The following is a 15488-nucleotide window of genomic DNA, read 5'->3' on the forward strand; positions in this document are numbered from 1 at the left end:
AGAGTCGCATGTTCCACGAGGCCAGCCAGGCGCCCCGTTCCCTTCCTTTTTTGAAAGACCTGTCCATGTCAGGCTTTGCTCTGTCTTCGCAGAGTCAGACTGGTACTGACTGAGAAAACGAGAGCTGCTCTTTCCCGGACACAGAACTCTGGAGACAGACTGGGAGCGGATGTCACGAGACAGCACCCTTCGGAGTGCGGGGTGCACTGTTCCAGAGGCAGTTATGGAGAGACAGGGGACATGATCAGAATTCAACATAATGAAACCCAAGTGTTAAGTCAGAAACATTTCAAGGACAGGTCTGTGTCTGTTTCTCAACAAGCATTTCGAACTACACCACAGAAATGGACTTGCTCCTCTCTACGTTAAACGGCAGTCCCCACGGTGTCTGACGCATAAATGCTTAACGATCACTTGCTATAATTACTCTCCCCGTCACGGTGGGCAACAAGGGCGGCGGGTCTGCGTTAACTGCACAGATCTGCCGGGTAACAAATAATGGGATCTGGAAAGGTGTTTGTGATGTGAAGATCTTGAAGGACTAACATACTCACAAACCTTCTATGACCTACTGGGATGAGGCTTTGAGAAGCGTCGTTTACCTTGTGGTCCATACTGGCTCATCTGTGGACCGTAAGTCCCACTTGAGTTACTCTGCTGAAAGCTACTGATTCCGGGATGCATCTGGCCTCCAGGAGAAGGATGAGGCGACATGGGTGGTCCTGTCTGTTGAGGTCCATACTGAGACATCTGGGGGTTTCTTTGTGTGCCTGCCATAAAACCTAGGTGGGAAATAAATGGAAATACGTAAGAGCACGTGACAAAATGGACAGGGAATGGTGTGGAGGGTGGGCGGGGAGAAGACCGGTGCTGCGAGACTCCCCTGAAGAAGCATCTAAAGGTGTCTCAACCCCAAAGTGGGGGACCTGGGGGGGTCCCCTGGGATTCCCCCAGTCCTAAGTCTGAAAGCCCAGTGGAGTTCCCGGGAACCCAGTGGATCGTGGGCTCGAACTAGGGAAAGGAGAGAAGATAGAGGAGGCGAGCCAGCTTAACCTCTCCTGGAGACGAGGCCCCTACAAAAAGCAACAGTAACACCCAGGAAGCCCTCACACTGCCAGCCTTCCACTCCTGCTGGCCGGACACGTGGTTTGCCCCCTCAGAGCCTGATCTCTGGGATGCAAGTCTCTGGCCACCTCTTCCTGCCCCTCTTCTCAAGGTCGTGCCAGTACCCGGCTCTCCCCTGCTCGGAACTATTCGGCCCCCTGACCTCCTGAGCAATGATCGTTCACCTTGACTCCTAGAGTGCCTCAGACTTGTGAACCGTAGCTCACACCGCCCCTTACGGGGACACTGTGAACAAGGGGCGGGTTTGGAGCACACTCTCCTATTCCAAAACAGAACTCTGACTTCCTCCCGCAAACCTACCATGCCTGGGGTCCCCCGTCTCTACCAATGGCACCAGCATCACCCAGATGCTCCTGTCAAAAACCCCTGACTCCTGTGATTCCCTCCTCCCATCCTGTTGCCAGTGCTTCTGGAATGTCTCGCAGACTGCTCCTCTGCTGATCCCACTCTTGCAGAAGCCTGGCCGGCCACCATCTTCCTTTCCCCGCACCCCACGTTCTACTCCGTTCTCTCCGCCTCAACCATCACCCACCCCCCACTTTGCTCCTTCCGCTTTGCTTTCACAAAGCTGCCAGAATCGTCTTTCAGGAATAAAAAAGGAAATGAGAGCCTATCTTTCCTGCATGAAACCCCTCAAGGCTTCCCAGAGAGGCTGGGAACCAGAAGCCAACCTCCTCTGAGTGGTCTCCTCCGTGATCAGGCGTTGCCGTCCTCACTCCACCCCATGTCCTGTGGCTCCTTGCAGGTCTCATCAAAAAGCACAATTCCCTCCTGCTCCCCTGCCTGGGAATGCTCTCCCACCCGCTGATTTCTTCTCATCTCCAAGTCCCCTTCCTGGGCTGCCTGCCCCGTGGCCGCAGCGCCCTGGCCCTTTCTCACTTGCATTTCTTCAAAGCGCTTCTCATAACCTGCCATCCTTTTTCCGTATTTGGGACTCACTCAGCCTTCCTCTCCCCACCAAAGCCTCAGCTTCGTGAGGGCCAGAATCATCATGCCTGTCCCACCGCTGCGTCCTAACATGGCAGCGGGGTGTCTGGCGCATGGTAGGTCACTATTTATTGAATGAATACTAACTTCCTCGTGCACTCCGCAGACCGTGAGCACAACAAAGTAGGTGCTTGGGAGCTGCTGTCCAAATGGACAAAGAAAACACATCTTTAAATGACGCAGGACCCTCACGTCAAGGCACCCTCATGTCATCAGCAGTTTGGGCAGAGAGAAGCGAGTATGTAGAATGAGCCGTGAAAAGACGCATGTAGACAGCGTACCCCAAATCAAGACCTGTCTCTAAGAAAAAGCGAACACCATCAAACTAGCATACCAAGAGTGGGCGATTTGAACGACAACTCCCAGGGCCCGGGAGACTGGGCTGGTGAGTTCTCAAAGGTCAGGCAGAGGTTCTACTTGCCGCAGAAGATTGCAGGAGTTGGGGGAGGCTTCATTATTCCAGAGAACCTAGAGCAGCAGTGCCCAAAGAGAGTCTACTGAGGCAGCCAGAGGGGAGATGATACTCAGATCCGAAGTCAACTTCAACTTAGGGAGGGGAGATGATACTCAGATCCGAAGTCAACTTCAACTTAGGGCGATAAAGGAGGTCGGACATTTATAAAGGCCATGGTTTATATTTCGGTTAGGGGAAAAAAGGAATCTTTCAACATTGCGTCTGTCTAAAGAGTTAGTGATAAAATATAAGTAAGTAGAGTTGTTCCTTATTATCCTATTCCATTTATTTATAAAGATAAGTCTTATGAAATTGGGCTCAATTGGCAGCTCCCAGATATAAATCATCATAGAAAATGTTTGCTTTTTCAAATCTGAAAACAAACAGAAATCAGAGCACTAAAATTACTATAAATGATTGCATCTTAAGATGTTTCATGAAATATTTATCTAAGCTTTACTATAAAATTCTCAAGAGTTTCATATAGAGTCCTGTTTAATAAAAAATGTGTTTAAATTCCATACAGATTGTGTGCGTTTGTCTTTCTTTCTTTTAAAGAGTGACGGCTGTCTTCTTCATTAAAGAAAATAACACAAGTCAGGTTTTTTGGGCATTCAATTTCATTTCAACCATGTAAGTCTCCATGTTGAAGGATTCAGAACCTCTGCTAATACAGTACATCCTTGGGTTTTTGCTACCTCTGGGATACTTAATAGGCTTGAGGTTTGTACAAATGAGTTCTAAGAATTCTTACCTGGGCAAGTTATTTCTCTATTTCCGACTACTTACTCAGTCCTTAAAACTATATGTACCATGTTCCACTTGACTTATCTCATTTAGCACTGGCATTTTGCAGAAAATCAAGTATGTGTAAAGATTCCGAAAGGTAGAATATTAAAGAAAATTCAAATGGAATAGGTCACAGCATCAAACTCCACAACTCAGAGACAAGGTTCTGTGGGGTATGGAGTCCACAGAAACTAAAATTATACAGCTGTTTTTTCTGTGTATTGCTTCTGCAATGGCACCACTTACAAGAGCTCCCTGAAATCTTGTTTTGTGTTTTGGTGAGGCTCAACTCTTCCTATGTATTCCCCAAGACAATGAAAGGAGAAAGTGACGTCACTCGCCTGACTCCCTTCTGAGCTAAAGTCACCTACTGGCGGTCTACTGGGAACATGAGGCCCCGACGACGGTCTCGTCTGCATCACCAGCTCAGCAGCTGCGTGGGGAGACAGATACGTGAAGAAACACATCACGGTGTGTACGGATCGGCCCAGCTGTGTGACCTCAGGCAAATCATAATTCATCTGAGCCTCGGTTTCCACATCTTAAAATGAAGGTGAGGTTGTGCTAAGATTGACTGGAATAACACGGGGAAGGGTTTGGGGGTCTGAAATGTGACATAGGAAAGGGACTGGAGGCCACTTTCCTGCTGTATGAAGTGCCATCGACCTCTTTCAGCGGAATAGCACACCTACGCAGATGTCCTCTCTCGCTGGAATGAGCAAGCTAGTTTTGATACATTTGTTTTTATTTAAATGTCTGGAATCCATGTTACTCTAGTTCTTGGGTAACTGTCTACACATTCAAAATATGATACAAAAGTTCAAGAACATATACACACAGGTGTCTCCCTTTACCTGCCCGGGGGAGATGTTCCAAGACCCCCCAGTGGATGCCTGAAGCTGCAGGGAGTACCGAACCCTACCTGTCCCAGGCTTTTTCCTATGCAAACACACTTCTAATCAAATTTAATTTGTAAACTGGACACAGTAAGAGATTAACAGCAATAACTAATATAGAATAGAACAATTACTACAAAATACTGTAATAAAGTCTATACGAATGCCATCTCTCTCTTGACATCCTGTACCGTACTCACCCTTCTTCCCTCTGGGATAATGTGAAATGAGAAAAAGCCCGCATGAGGACACGAGGGTGTGAGGGGTATGATGTAGGGGTTGTGACGTAGCATTAGGCTACTGACGACCGTCTGATCATACGTCAGGAAGATCATCTGCTTCTGAAATATGGATGACTACGGAGACCGGGAAAGTAAAACCACAGAGGGGAGCCGTGGTAGGGATGGGGGAGGCTTCTGTACCCCTCGCTCTTAACATGGAGTTCCCCGTTCCAAGGGCAACGGTTTGTAATGTATCTTTTTGGAGACGTTCTATAATTTGTATTTGAGTCTGTATTTCTCTTATCATGAGTAAAGGGGAACATTTTGCTTAGTAGCTGTTTTTTGTTTCTTTTCTAGAACGATTTATATCATTTGCCCACCTTTCTGTTAGTCGCTCTATGTCCTGACTACGAAGTATTTCGTCTTACAGATACGGCTCCTACTATGGCACAGTGACAGGGCCCGCAGAAGCTCTGGTATCTGCAATCCGGGGGGAATGTGGTCCTTCACTGAGATCAACGGTAGCAGGACCTCAGGCTGTCTTAGCAGGAAATCGGTATGATCCGACTTGCATTTCTGAAAGCTAATTCTGTTAGAACCTGAAGCATGAAGAAAGGACTGCAGGAGACCAGTGAGGAGGCAGGCAGAGTGATCTGTAATATATAATCGCAGTTAAATGCCAGCTGTAATCCTACCAGAAAAGGCTTCCATGACAGAAAGAACTGTATTCTCAAAAGGTTATTGAATATTCCCACAGTCTAAACAAACGGATGAAAAATCTGAAGACAAAAGTTGGCTAAAAAACAAGAATTTCTACTTTGCGTTCTAAAGATAGAGACTCCGCATGTCTATTATTTGCAACCTCATCTGTAAAACAGGGACAACTGCATCTACTCCACAGAGGCGCTGTGGGGATTAAATGAGATACTACAGTGGGTGCCCGGAAGAGCGGGCTTCCAATAATTATCAGCTGGTACTATTGTTACACGTTTGCGAAAGAAAAGCAAGAGAGGCAGCTCGTGTGGCGGCAAGAGCACCGAGCCAGGCTGCTGGTTCTGGGCTCCCGTGTCTGCTGTGCACGATACAGCAGTTAACCGAACCTGCCTGGCTTCAGTTCCACCGCCTGCTCACTGGGGAGGAGGAAGAGGAAGCAGAATACTTGAAGGGACACTTCTAGCTCGAGTTCTCGCTTCTGCCTTCAGCACTTTCCCCTAGGAGCAACCCAGTTAAGTCTGTGACTTCCAAGTATATTTATTTATTTGGGATAGTTCTTGCTTTGTTTTGATTTTAACCTTTGTTTTGAATGAAAGAAATGTTAAAATGTTTCCCAAAACCAAATTTCAACCAAGAATTTTCTACCTATTTATGGTGACATATTTATTTGATTGTATTTTGCTTCTTCTAGAAAGTTATTATAAAACGACAGCTTGCGACATAGTTTGTGAATAGAAAAACTGACAGCTGAGAGAATAAAGCTGCTTTTTAAAAAGGTGTGAAGTTTCGCTGGTTATGAGCCATCTGAATTTAGAAAACCAAACTTTCTAGTAAGGGAAATTTAGAAAGTATAAAATTCATTTCCTATATATTATGAAAGTATATTTTATGATTGGATATATTAGGGAATTGTATGCCCCAAGTAAGTATCTAACGTGGGGAAATTCAGACTTTGGCAAAAATACTAAATGATGGGGCGCCTGGGTGGCTCAGCCAGTTGAGGGGCTGCCTTCGGCTCGGGTCATGATCTCAGGGTCCTGGGATCGAGCCCCACATCGGGCTTTCTGCTCAGTGGGGAGCCTGCTTACCCGCCCCCCCCCCCCGCCTGCCTCTCTGCCTACTTGTGATCTCTGTCTGTCAAATAAATAAATAAAATCTTAAAAAAAAAAAAAGTATTTTAAGGAAAAGAGGGGGCAGGGAAGGAGAGGCAGAGAGAGGGAGGGAAAGCTATACTCGCAGAGAAAAGGTAATGCAGGCTAACAGGAAACTCCCGCATCTGTTTGCAATCAGGAGACGTGGGTCAGGAGTTGCCTCTGCGACCCACCCTGGGGACCCCCAGGCTCTCTTGTATGTAACAGCACTTCCTTCCTCCCTTACAAGATCGTTCCGAGAGTCAAATAAGGAAAGCATACGCAGAAATGCTTCTCTAAGCTGAAAGCCAGCTCAAAAAGTCCCAAGCTCTATGATTGCGCGGGGAACTCGACCACAGCGGCCACACGCACATCTGCCGGCGAGCACCAGGGCCACTCTGACACTCACGGAAAGTGGCGAGGACGAGAGAGCACTGAGAAGTACAACGTATGATCCTTGTCTTGGAAGGCCTTGTAATTGGGTTGGGGAGCAAACAGAACCTTCCAGCAGGGAGTGATGACCAAGGGAGCTTGCGCAGCCACTGAACCCGGGGGCGGGCAGTGTGTGAGGCGAGGGGGTACCCATGAGGAGGGGACAGGCTCTGCCCTCGTGGGGCTCACGTGCTGGTGGGAGACAGACATGCAGACACGTGACTGGGTACATGATCAGGAGAAAACAGAAGTTTGGGTGCCGTGAGGGTGGAAGAGGGGGACCCAATTCAGACTGGGGGCCACCCGAGGCCCGACCAGCAAAGCAGATGGCACAGTGTACATTCTCAGAAGCTACAGTTTCCAGTTCGGCTGAATCCTAGGGGCACTGGGGCACCTTCACACGGCCAGCTCTTTCCCTGGTTAAACATTTTACCCCTTTCTCGAAGTCCTCCCCTGCGCAGTTCTTAAGTGCAGCCAGCGGCCAGCACGTGGCCAGGGCTGCACCTGCTCCCACGAGGGCCTGCCCCTTCGCCACCAGCACCCGTGTCCGCGCCCCGTCCTCCTGCGTTTCCCTCTTAGCAGAGGGACCCCGTTCACTGCTGCACAAGGCCCGCGCCCTCACTCACGCCCTGAATCCCGTCCTTCCTCATCTCTCCAGAGATTTGTCGATCGTGTTTGTTCCAGAACTAGTCCCTGACTCTTGAGTGCTTAACAGAATGAAGCCCAAACTCATCAGGCCAGCACACAAGTCTTTCTAAATCTGGCCTGACCTATTTCTCCAGCTCCATCATGGCGTTCCTACTCGGTTCTGATCCGTCAGACCCTTTTCTCTCCCCATGGGCTCCAGGTGGCTTGAGACCGGCAGGTCTTGGCATGTTCCTTCGCTTAGTAAGTATTTACTGACGACCTCTCATGTGCCAGCAACGTGCCGCCATCAGTGACAGCTGACATTCACTGAACATGTACTACGTGCTAGTAGCTGTGTTCTCTCTGAGCTCATTTAAACTTCAAAACAAATGAAGACGCTGAGGCTCACGAAGTATTAAGATACCATTAACCACAACCCGTATGAAGGAACAGATCCAATGTGTTTGTGAGCCTACCTTATTACACTTGGCTTCACATACGTGCTGCCTCACAGAACAATTTCCACCCTTATTGCGTGAAATGCACTCTATTAAAAATTTTTTTTTTTCAATTAAAAACTCACTAATGGGAGGCATGGCTTGAAAACAAAGTGCTAGACTGTATCCTCTGGTGAGTGCGTGGCTTTCCCAGTGTGCCCTGCAGGCCGGTCGCCTCCGTGTAGCCCGCGGACGCCAGTCCCTCCCGGCCCGCGCTCTTGCTTCTCTACCACGGCCCTCCTCGGCCTTCCAGAAAAGCGGACACTTTCGTATGCTCAGAGGGCACCAGGTGTGTGAGCTGAGATGGAGGAGTCACCACACTGCCACCATTTTGGGGCCTCGTGCCTGTTTCTGCCCCAAACCGTGAGCACTGCAGCTCACAAACACCTTCTCTCTGCATCTGCCTCCTCCGGCCCACGCGAAGGCATGAATACAGAGCCGGAACCAGATACTCGTTTTTAATGACTAAGACATCTTCATCCGGAGCCCATTTACTTTCACTTTACAAAAAGACCTTCATCAACGTGGTGGCCTGGTTCCTCAATTCACGGTACACTCGAGGAACCGTTTCCAGGGAAAGGAAGACGGCTTTCCAAGGAAGGCACGGTTGACAGCTGAGACCCCCACCAGCAGAAAGCACGCTGATTCTCCCTAAGTGTCTGCCAAACACTCTCCACGGTCACTGCCAAGTCAACCTGTGGCTTCACCACTCGCAGTCAGGGGACTTCAGGCCAGTTAGTTAACATTTGAGCCCCCTTCCTTTCCTGCAACATGTGCGTGACAAGTGAGTCTCCATCCAGAGATGAAAGGAGGAAATGTTATGGGCACCACGCAGCTCAGGGCCTGCACACAGAGGAGAGGCTCCGTAAGTGAGAGCTGTTACTGTCCATATTATTTTTAAGACAACCCACCATTTATTTCCTGTCTGCATGACTCCCAAGTTTCCAAACTAGCTTCCCTGTGCCAGGCTCCCCTACAAACCACCCGTCACAGTGAAGCCAGAAAGTGCTGCAAGTCCCTGGACCGTGGTGAATTCGCCGAGGTGACAAATGCCATGCCTTGTGAGCTCCTGGCAAACAGCCTGACGCCCTTCCCTAGGTAGCACACGCTCGGTGTCATCCCACTGGGCCTGCCTGCTCTACACCTCCTCCGGCAGAGCCAGTTAAGGCTGACGGCCAGCTTGCCTCACCCGGTTGACTATCCAGAAAGCATTGCCCTTTTCCAGAGAGCTAGTTCCGGAAACAACTGGACTGCCATGTTATTTGGCTCCGAAAAGCTGGGCTTGTCAGTTTCAGGCCACTCAACCAACAGCTACAATACCGATTAGCTCTGAGTGGCATAGGACTCCGTGTACATCCTTCCTGATCTGGCAGATTCCCCAGAGTTTGCCCACTGAAATGAGAGAGAGAGTCAGAGAGAGAGAAGTATCAAGATTCCTGTCAAGGGCCTGAATTGACTCTCGAGGTAAAGAGCAAGGATCTTGACCTTTGCTGACCGCTGGATTACAAGCGCCACTGACCAAAGACTAGTGTGATGAACATTTATGTGATGGATGAATCAGCCCATTGGTGTGTGTGTGTGTGTACACATGCGGGGAGGTGGTTAAAGAAGATTCTCTTTCTGCTTACAAGGAAGAGACCTTGAGCCACAGGGAGGAGAGCTTGCTCTCTGGCTGGGGCCTTGTCATGGAGCTCTGGAGCTCGCGAGAGAAAAGCCTGATCCTGGCCAGGCTTGTTTCCACCACCTACTAAGATCTAATAACTCGCCCTAACGTTAATTCCAAAGACACACTCTGTTAATTTAGATAATTACTATTTGATAATTTTTTGAATGCGATATGCTACGTACCCCATCAATAGCTAAAGACAGGAATGGCGGGAGGGTTGCCAGAATCTTACCTGGGATCACTCAGTGTGCACGTTAAGGACTGTTTCCTTTAGCGTCATTCTTCTACAGATATTTTTGTTAGTATCAATGGAAAATTCAAAGACAATCTATTCTTATTTCATGGCAGTGCAAGTGATGTTAAGTCTAGGAAAAAATGCTACTGATGTCTAAAATAAAGACCCAATATTAGAGACTAAACCAGCGAGACATTTTTCCTTTCTCAATTAAAAAAAACAACTCTCACTGTCATCTTAGAAAACTGATCTAATTAAGAGTTAGCATTTCTAAAACCTTTCTTTTTATTATTATTAGATTGAGTTTTTAGGACCTTTCGAGTATCTCCTTCAACACTGTAGTATTTGTGGTTTATTAAGTAGATATTTTTCCTGGTTTTAAAAAAGTTACAGAATTCTCTTATTTGGAAAAAAGAAATGTTTTATAGGGAAGGTTCAGTGTTACTATCTAAACTTAGCATATTAAAAAAATTAAAAGAAACTGATTTCCACAACCATTCTAAACAAACCACATTTTCCATATAAGAGATGAAATGAACACAGACTATTTTTTATGATGTAGGAAGGAGGAAAAACTCTTCATTGGACAAGACAGAGATATCTTTAGAAGGACTTCAAAAATTCTTAAAAATAGAATGAAATTATATTTAGGATAAAAAGTAAAGCGGCCAGAAGGCGTATTTGGGGGAGATGAGATAGGGGAAAATAGAGTGGAAAGCTCCCCAAATCCAAGCAGGCAATGGCAGTTTGTCAGAACTCCCGAACAGTCACTGAGGGGTTCCAGGGTCAACTAATGGAAATGCATCCCTAAATCGAGGGGTATATAAAACCGATTTAGAAACAGAGTCATAGTCAAGCAAAAGTGGGAAATTTCAAGCTATTAAATTGGGAGGCATTTTGACATGGGTCTAAGCCTCCCACTGACATTCCTGTCCTCTTCAGGCAGCATGACAAACTCTTCAACAGTAATAAGAGACTTCAAATCCTGCTGGGAAACAGAGTCAAACACAAAGCCCAAATCACAGTTCATCCTCCCCATGAAAGAAAAAAACAGCAAAGGAAGAGTGAGAGTGCCCAGGCTAATGCAGGGGAGAGCAAGAGAGCACAGGACCAATTACACAAAAACGTGATTTCTTTATCCTCTTCAGCCGGCAGTGAGCTCCGGCCCCATAAGGATACCAGCAAAACACCAAGGTTCTACGAGCCACTGGAAAGCAAAGCACATTTTTCCTTCGGCACATGGACAATTTGTTTTCACGTTGGCATCTGTTAAAAATTCACAGAACTGCCCCGTTTCTTCAAGCCAGTTCAATAAAAGATGTCTCCCCGCATGTGTGAAATCATGGTCACACGCTGTACCACCTTAGTAGAGAATCTCCCGACTGTAACGACAGAGCGATTTCTCATCCCAAATAGGTGTCACCTTCCTACTTGGAGAGAAAAATAGATTTTAAAGAATATTCTTGTTACATTTTAATATCTCCAGTGTTTATTTGCCTGCCTGCTTCTCTTCACAACATGAACTGCTTTGAGGAAGACAGAAACTAATGACCCGTTCAAGGCTGTAACCCAGGCCCCCCAGCGCTCTCCCAGCTGTGCGATCAGGTTAACTGGCAGAATCCCTCTCTCTTCCTTCTTGGCCACTGCAGCGTCCTATATAGCACAGCATCTAAGTTCTCCCCATCCACCTCCACAGAACCCTCTCGGCTACTGACATCATCTATCAACAGGCAAAGGAGTGTCCGGGGAAGGATCAGACTGATTACCCAGATGGTAGATTGGGGCAATATATCCGGCCTTTTCTTACACAATCTTTTGGTGCAGAGAGCAAAGACAATTTTATGTGTGTTACTAGGTGCTGTAAGAAGCAAAGAAACTGCTTTTTAAGGCTTTCACAACCCAGGTTCCGCCCTGAATCACCTGTGCCCGATGCTTATGTTTATTATTAGTACTTGCATAGGGCTTTGCAATTGATATTCTTTATTTTTAATTTTTCTCCTTCTCTTTTCTCCCCTTAGGGAGAGAGGGAGGGTCGAGGTAGAGGGAGAGAGAGGATTTTTTTTTTTTTTTAAGATTTTATTTATTTATTTGACAGAGAGAGAGATCACAAGTAGGCAGAGAGGCAGGCAGAGAGAGAGGAGGAAGCAGGCAAGAGAGAGGATCTTAAGCGGGCTCCACGCTGAGCGTGAAGCCCAACCTCACAACCCTGAGATTATGACTTGAGCCAAGATCAAGTCAGTTGCTCAACCGACTGAGCCACCCAGGGGCCGCTGGCTTCCCAGTTTATAACCTTCAGATACAAGGTTGCATTTGATACATGCAACAAATCCAAAGGACACTGATCCTCACCTTACATATGGAGGAAGCAGAGGTTTAATTAATTGTCTAAGGTCACAAAACTAATTAGTGGTAAAGCCTGCACCTACACCCAAGTTTTTGGGTTCTGAGCTCCCTGAAGACTAAAATGAGAAAAAGCAAGTACTACACAAGCACTGCAGGTAGGAGACTGACAAGGCCACGGGTCCTTACCATCACAGATCTCTGGCCAGGGAGGGCTCCGCTGATAATCCCAGCCATGGGTCCTGAGCACAGCCAGGCTCACGGGAGGGTGCCTGGCTGTGGGGTGCCACTGCGACAGGTAATGCTTCGTTCATTTGTTCATGTAGCAAATATGGACTAAAAAACCTACCAGGTGCCAGGCTATGGAGGCCTGAAGGATCGGTAAAGATGGGTGGGGGTTGGGGGGGGCATGCCAGGGTGGGGTTGGGGTCAAGGTATGAGTGGCAAAAATAACAGAGAAGAGTTTATATAAAGATCCTAAAAGAGGTTTGGTTGGCTGGAGATGAGAGGCAGCGGGGTGATGAGAGTGAGGCCAGAAAGGGAGGCTGGCATGGGGTAAGAAAGAGCCTCGTAACCAAGCACCTCAGTGCAGCCTTCCTCCAAGGCAAAGGGGTGGGGGTGGGGGCTCCTGGGCTGCGGGGAATCCCATAATCTAACCAGCTGCCTAGAAAGACCATTCCGGACTCAGCAGGTAAAGGGGACTGGAAGGAACACGTCTGAGACAGAAAGAAGAGCTGAGAGGTTGCTGAAGGTACCAACCTAGCCTGGAGTGCGGCGGTGACCTAGGAAGAGGGGAGGCATGGCACACATTGCAGGAGTAGAGTTCACGGAACATGATGACTAGCAGGGGGCAAACGGGAGAGAAAAAGGCGTCAACGATGCCTGCTAACTTTCTGGCTTGGGAAACTAGGCAGATAATGGTCCTTCCCGGAGGTACAGACCCATACGGCATAGGAGAAAACACGTTATTATAAAGAACTGCATGTAATACACGATGTGGAGTTTATCCAAGATCCAGATGTCCTCAAATACTTTCAGTGAAGAAGAATGAGCCAACTTACAAATGGGGGTTAACTATTAAAAGCAAGCATTAATTGGCAATTCAAAAAAATTTATTGCATATAGCAAAATGACAGAACTATGCATCTTTGAAATATTCCAAAATTTTAGACTGATGGTTCCTCAGGGAATGTGATCGACTATTTTTGTAGGTGATATTTGTTTTCCCAGCTTTTGGTGAGCAGATCTCTGGATCGCAGACTTAAGAGGAATGGAACGATAACCTTGATACAGGCTCTATGCTGTTCTTTCCTTCACTAGGCTAGCTTTGGCTGGGTCCACAATCCAGCCCAGAGGCAGAGTTCTGAGGGCGAGGAAATTACAAACTGCTTCCTAGATACTCTCTCTTGTATATGACCTCATATATGACTTTATTTTCGTCTGTCACAGATTATAAAAAAAAAGAGTTCCTCCATTAAGAGCAGAGGCTGCATTAATTGCATCTGGGGGTGGGGGAAGATGATCACTAATGCTTTAATACGTCGATCTACTAGACTTACACAGCAGTGCTATGGGAAGTGAAACATTTTCTCTTTTTGGTAACAGCCTTGCACTGAAAGGCAACACCATTTTATTTTTGTTGTGGTCACGAATGGCAAGAACACCTTTCTATACAAGGGTAGTTAGAAAGGTCAAGTAAGAGAATACTTTCTAATAACCAACATACCCCATGAAAACATTTCAGAATGCACAAAATTTACTGTCCTTTTAAAACTGAGAATCCAACAGAGAGAGGAACCAAATGGTTTCTGTGGTTTGAGAAACAAACAAACAAAAATCTTCAATCCCGCTTCTAACTCCTTAACAATCATCTTGGTGGTCTCCATTTTGAGCTAGCTTGTTCATCTGTTCTTGAAAATTAAGAAGTTAGGTCAATTAAGATATTCAAAATCATTAATCATTTAAAATATTTCAAAACTAATTGTGATGTAAATATTGCCATGAAACCAGCTAGCAGCATTAAAAACTTCAAAATTCTTACGTATTTCCATTTAAATATTCCCAAGATATAAAGAGCCTGCTTAGGGTAAGGTGGTGGGGGTGGGGGTGAGGGGGGACATGGCCTCTGGGTAGCTCATTTAATGCCAGACTCTGGGTGGGAGGACTCCAGCTCAGCCTGATGTCAGATCTGTACAGTTACAGAACTACATCTGCGAAGGATGGGAAGCAGAATCGGTAGCTTTTCATCTGGTGCAGGGTCAAAATGCCCACCACGTCTTAAGAGAGACAAACAGCGTACATCACGCAAATGACCTATCATGGTAAAACTGAGACAATATTTATTAATATGGAAAGATCTCTTAATTTAAGGACACACACATTTTGTTCTTCAGTTGTTCTGTGCTCTGAAACCACCTGAAACTTCTGAACTGGTGTGAAGGCTGCACTATCTTGTGTTGTCCAGCTCAATCTTCACTGAACATCTATTATGCACGAGGCTCTGCTGTAGACACGGGGATAGAGTCTAAACAAGATTCAGTTCTGGCCCTCAAGAGCTCAGTCTAATTTATAGTAAGAGACTCAATTTATTTTAAGGGATCTCTTTTCTTGCCCTTGGCATTAAAAAGTAAGAAAGATTTGCCCTAAGCAAACAGAATGTGCTAGAATCTGATGAGGAATTCTATTTGGACTTGCGACAGAAGGTAATGTAGGCCACTAAGGAGTGAGGGTAAAATTATACCAAGACAGTTAACATTTGGGATTAATAAAAGAAGAAAAAAACAGGAGAATAATGAAGACATATTCTATTCAAGCTACACAAAATAGGTATGTTTGAGGGGTGCCTGGGTGGCTCAGTGGGTTAAAGCCTCTGCCTTCGGCTCAGGTCATGATCTTAGGGTCCTGGGATCTGCATCAGGCTCTCTGCTCAGTGGGGAGCCTGCTTCCCCCTTCTCTCTGCCTCCCTCTCTCTCTGTGTGTCAAATAAATAAATAAGATCTTAAAAAAAAAAAAGAATTAGTTCCTTGTTAAAAAAATAATAAGTACGGGGGCACCTGGGTGGCTCAGTGGGTTAAACCTCTGCCTTCGGCTCAGGGCATGATCTCAGGGTCCTGGGATCGAGCCCCATGTCGGGCTCTCTGCTCAGCGGGAGCCTGCTTTCCCTTCCTCTCTCTCTACCTGCTGCTCTGCCTATTTGTGCTCTCTCTGTTAAACAGATAAATATATTAAAAAAAAAATAGGTACGTTTGAAACCTCATACTTGTGATGTACACAAATTCCGATTCCCCTTTTCAGGGTGGGCACCCAAGAACAACATCTAATTTCCAATCCCACTTCTGTGCCACGCAGTCTTCCGATAGCGGCACTATGTATATT

At 46.6% G+C, this 15488-nt stretch overlaps 1 protein-coding gene across 10 annotated transcripts in view; it reads right to left on the reverse strand.

Annotated features, from left to right (window-relative positions):
- The window catches only part of ARID1B (AT-rich interaction domain 1B), a 440857-nt gene that overhangs the window by 73377 nt on the left and 351992 nt on the right, over positions 1-15488 (reverse strand). For all 10 annotated transcript variants that reach the window (XM_046004238.1, XM_046004242.1, XM_046004240.1 and 7 more), the window contains one exon: positions 603-782. In XM_046004238.1, the coding sequence (XP_045860194.1) occupies positions 603-782 (180 nt within the window). The remainder of the gene's footprint in view (positions 1-602; positions 783-15488) is intronic.

This window comes from Meles meles, chromosome 5 (genome assembly GCF_922984935.1).
Source record: "Meles meles chromosome 5, mMelMel3.1 paternal haplotype, whole genome shotgun sequence".
Taxonomy (NCBI): Eukaryota; Metazoa; Chordata; class Mammalia; order Carnivora; family Mustelidae; genus Meles; species Meles meles.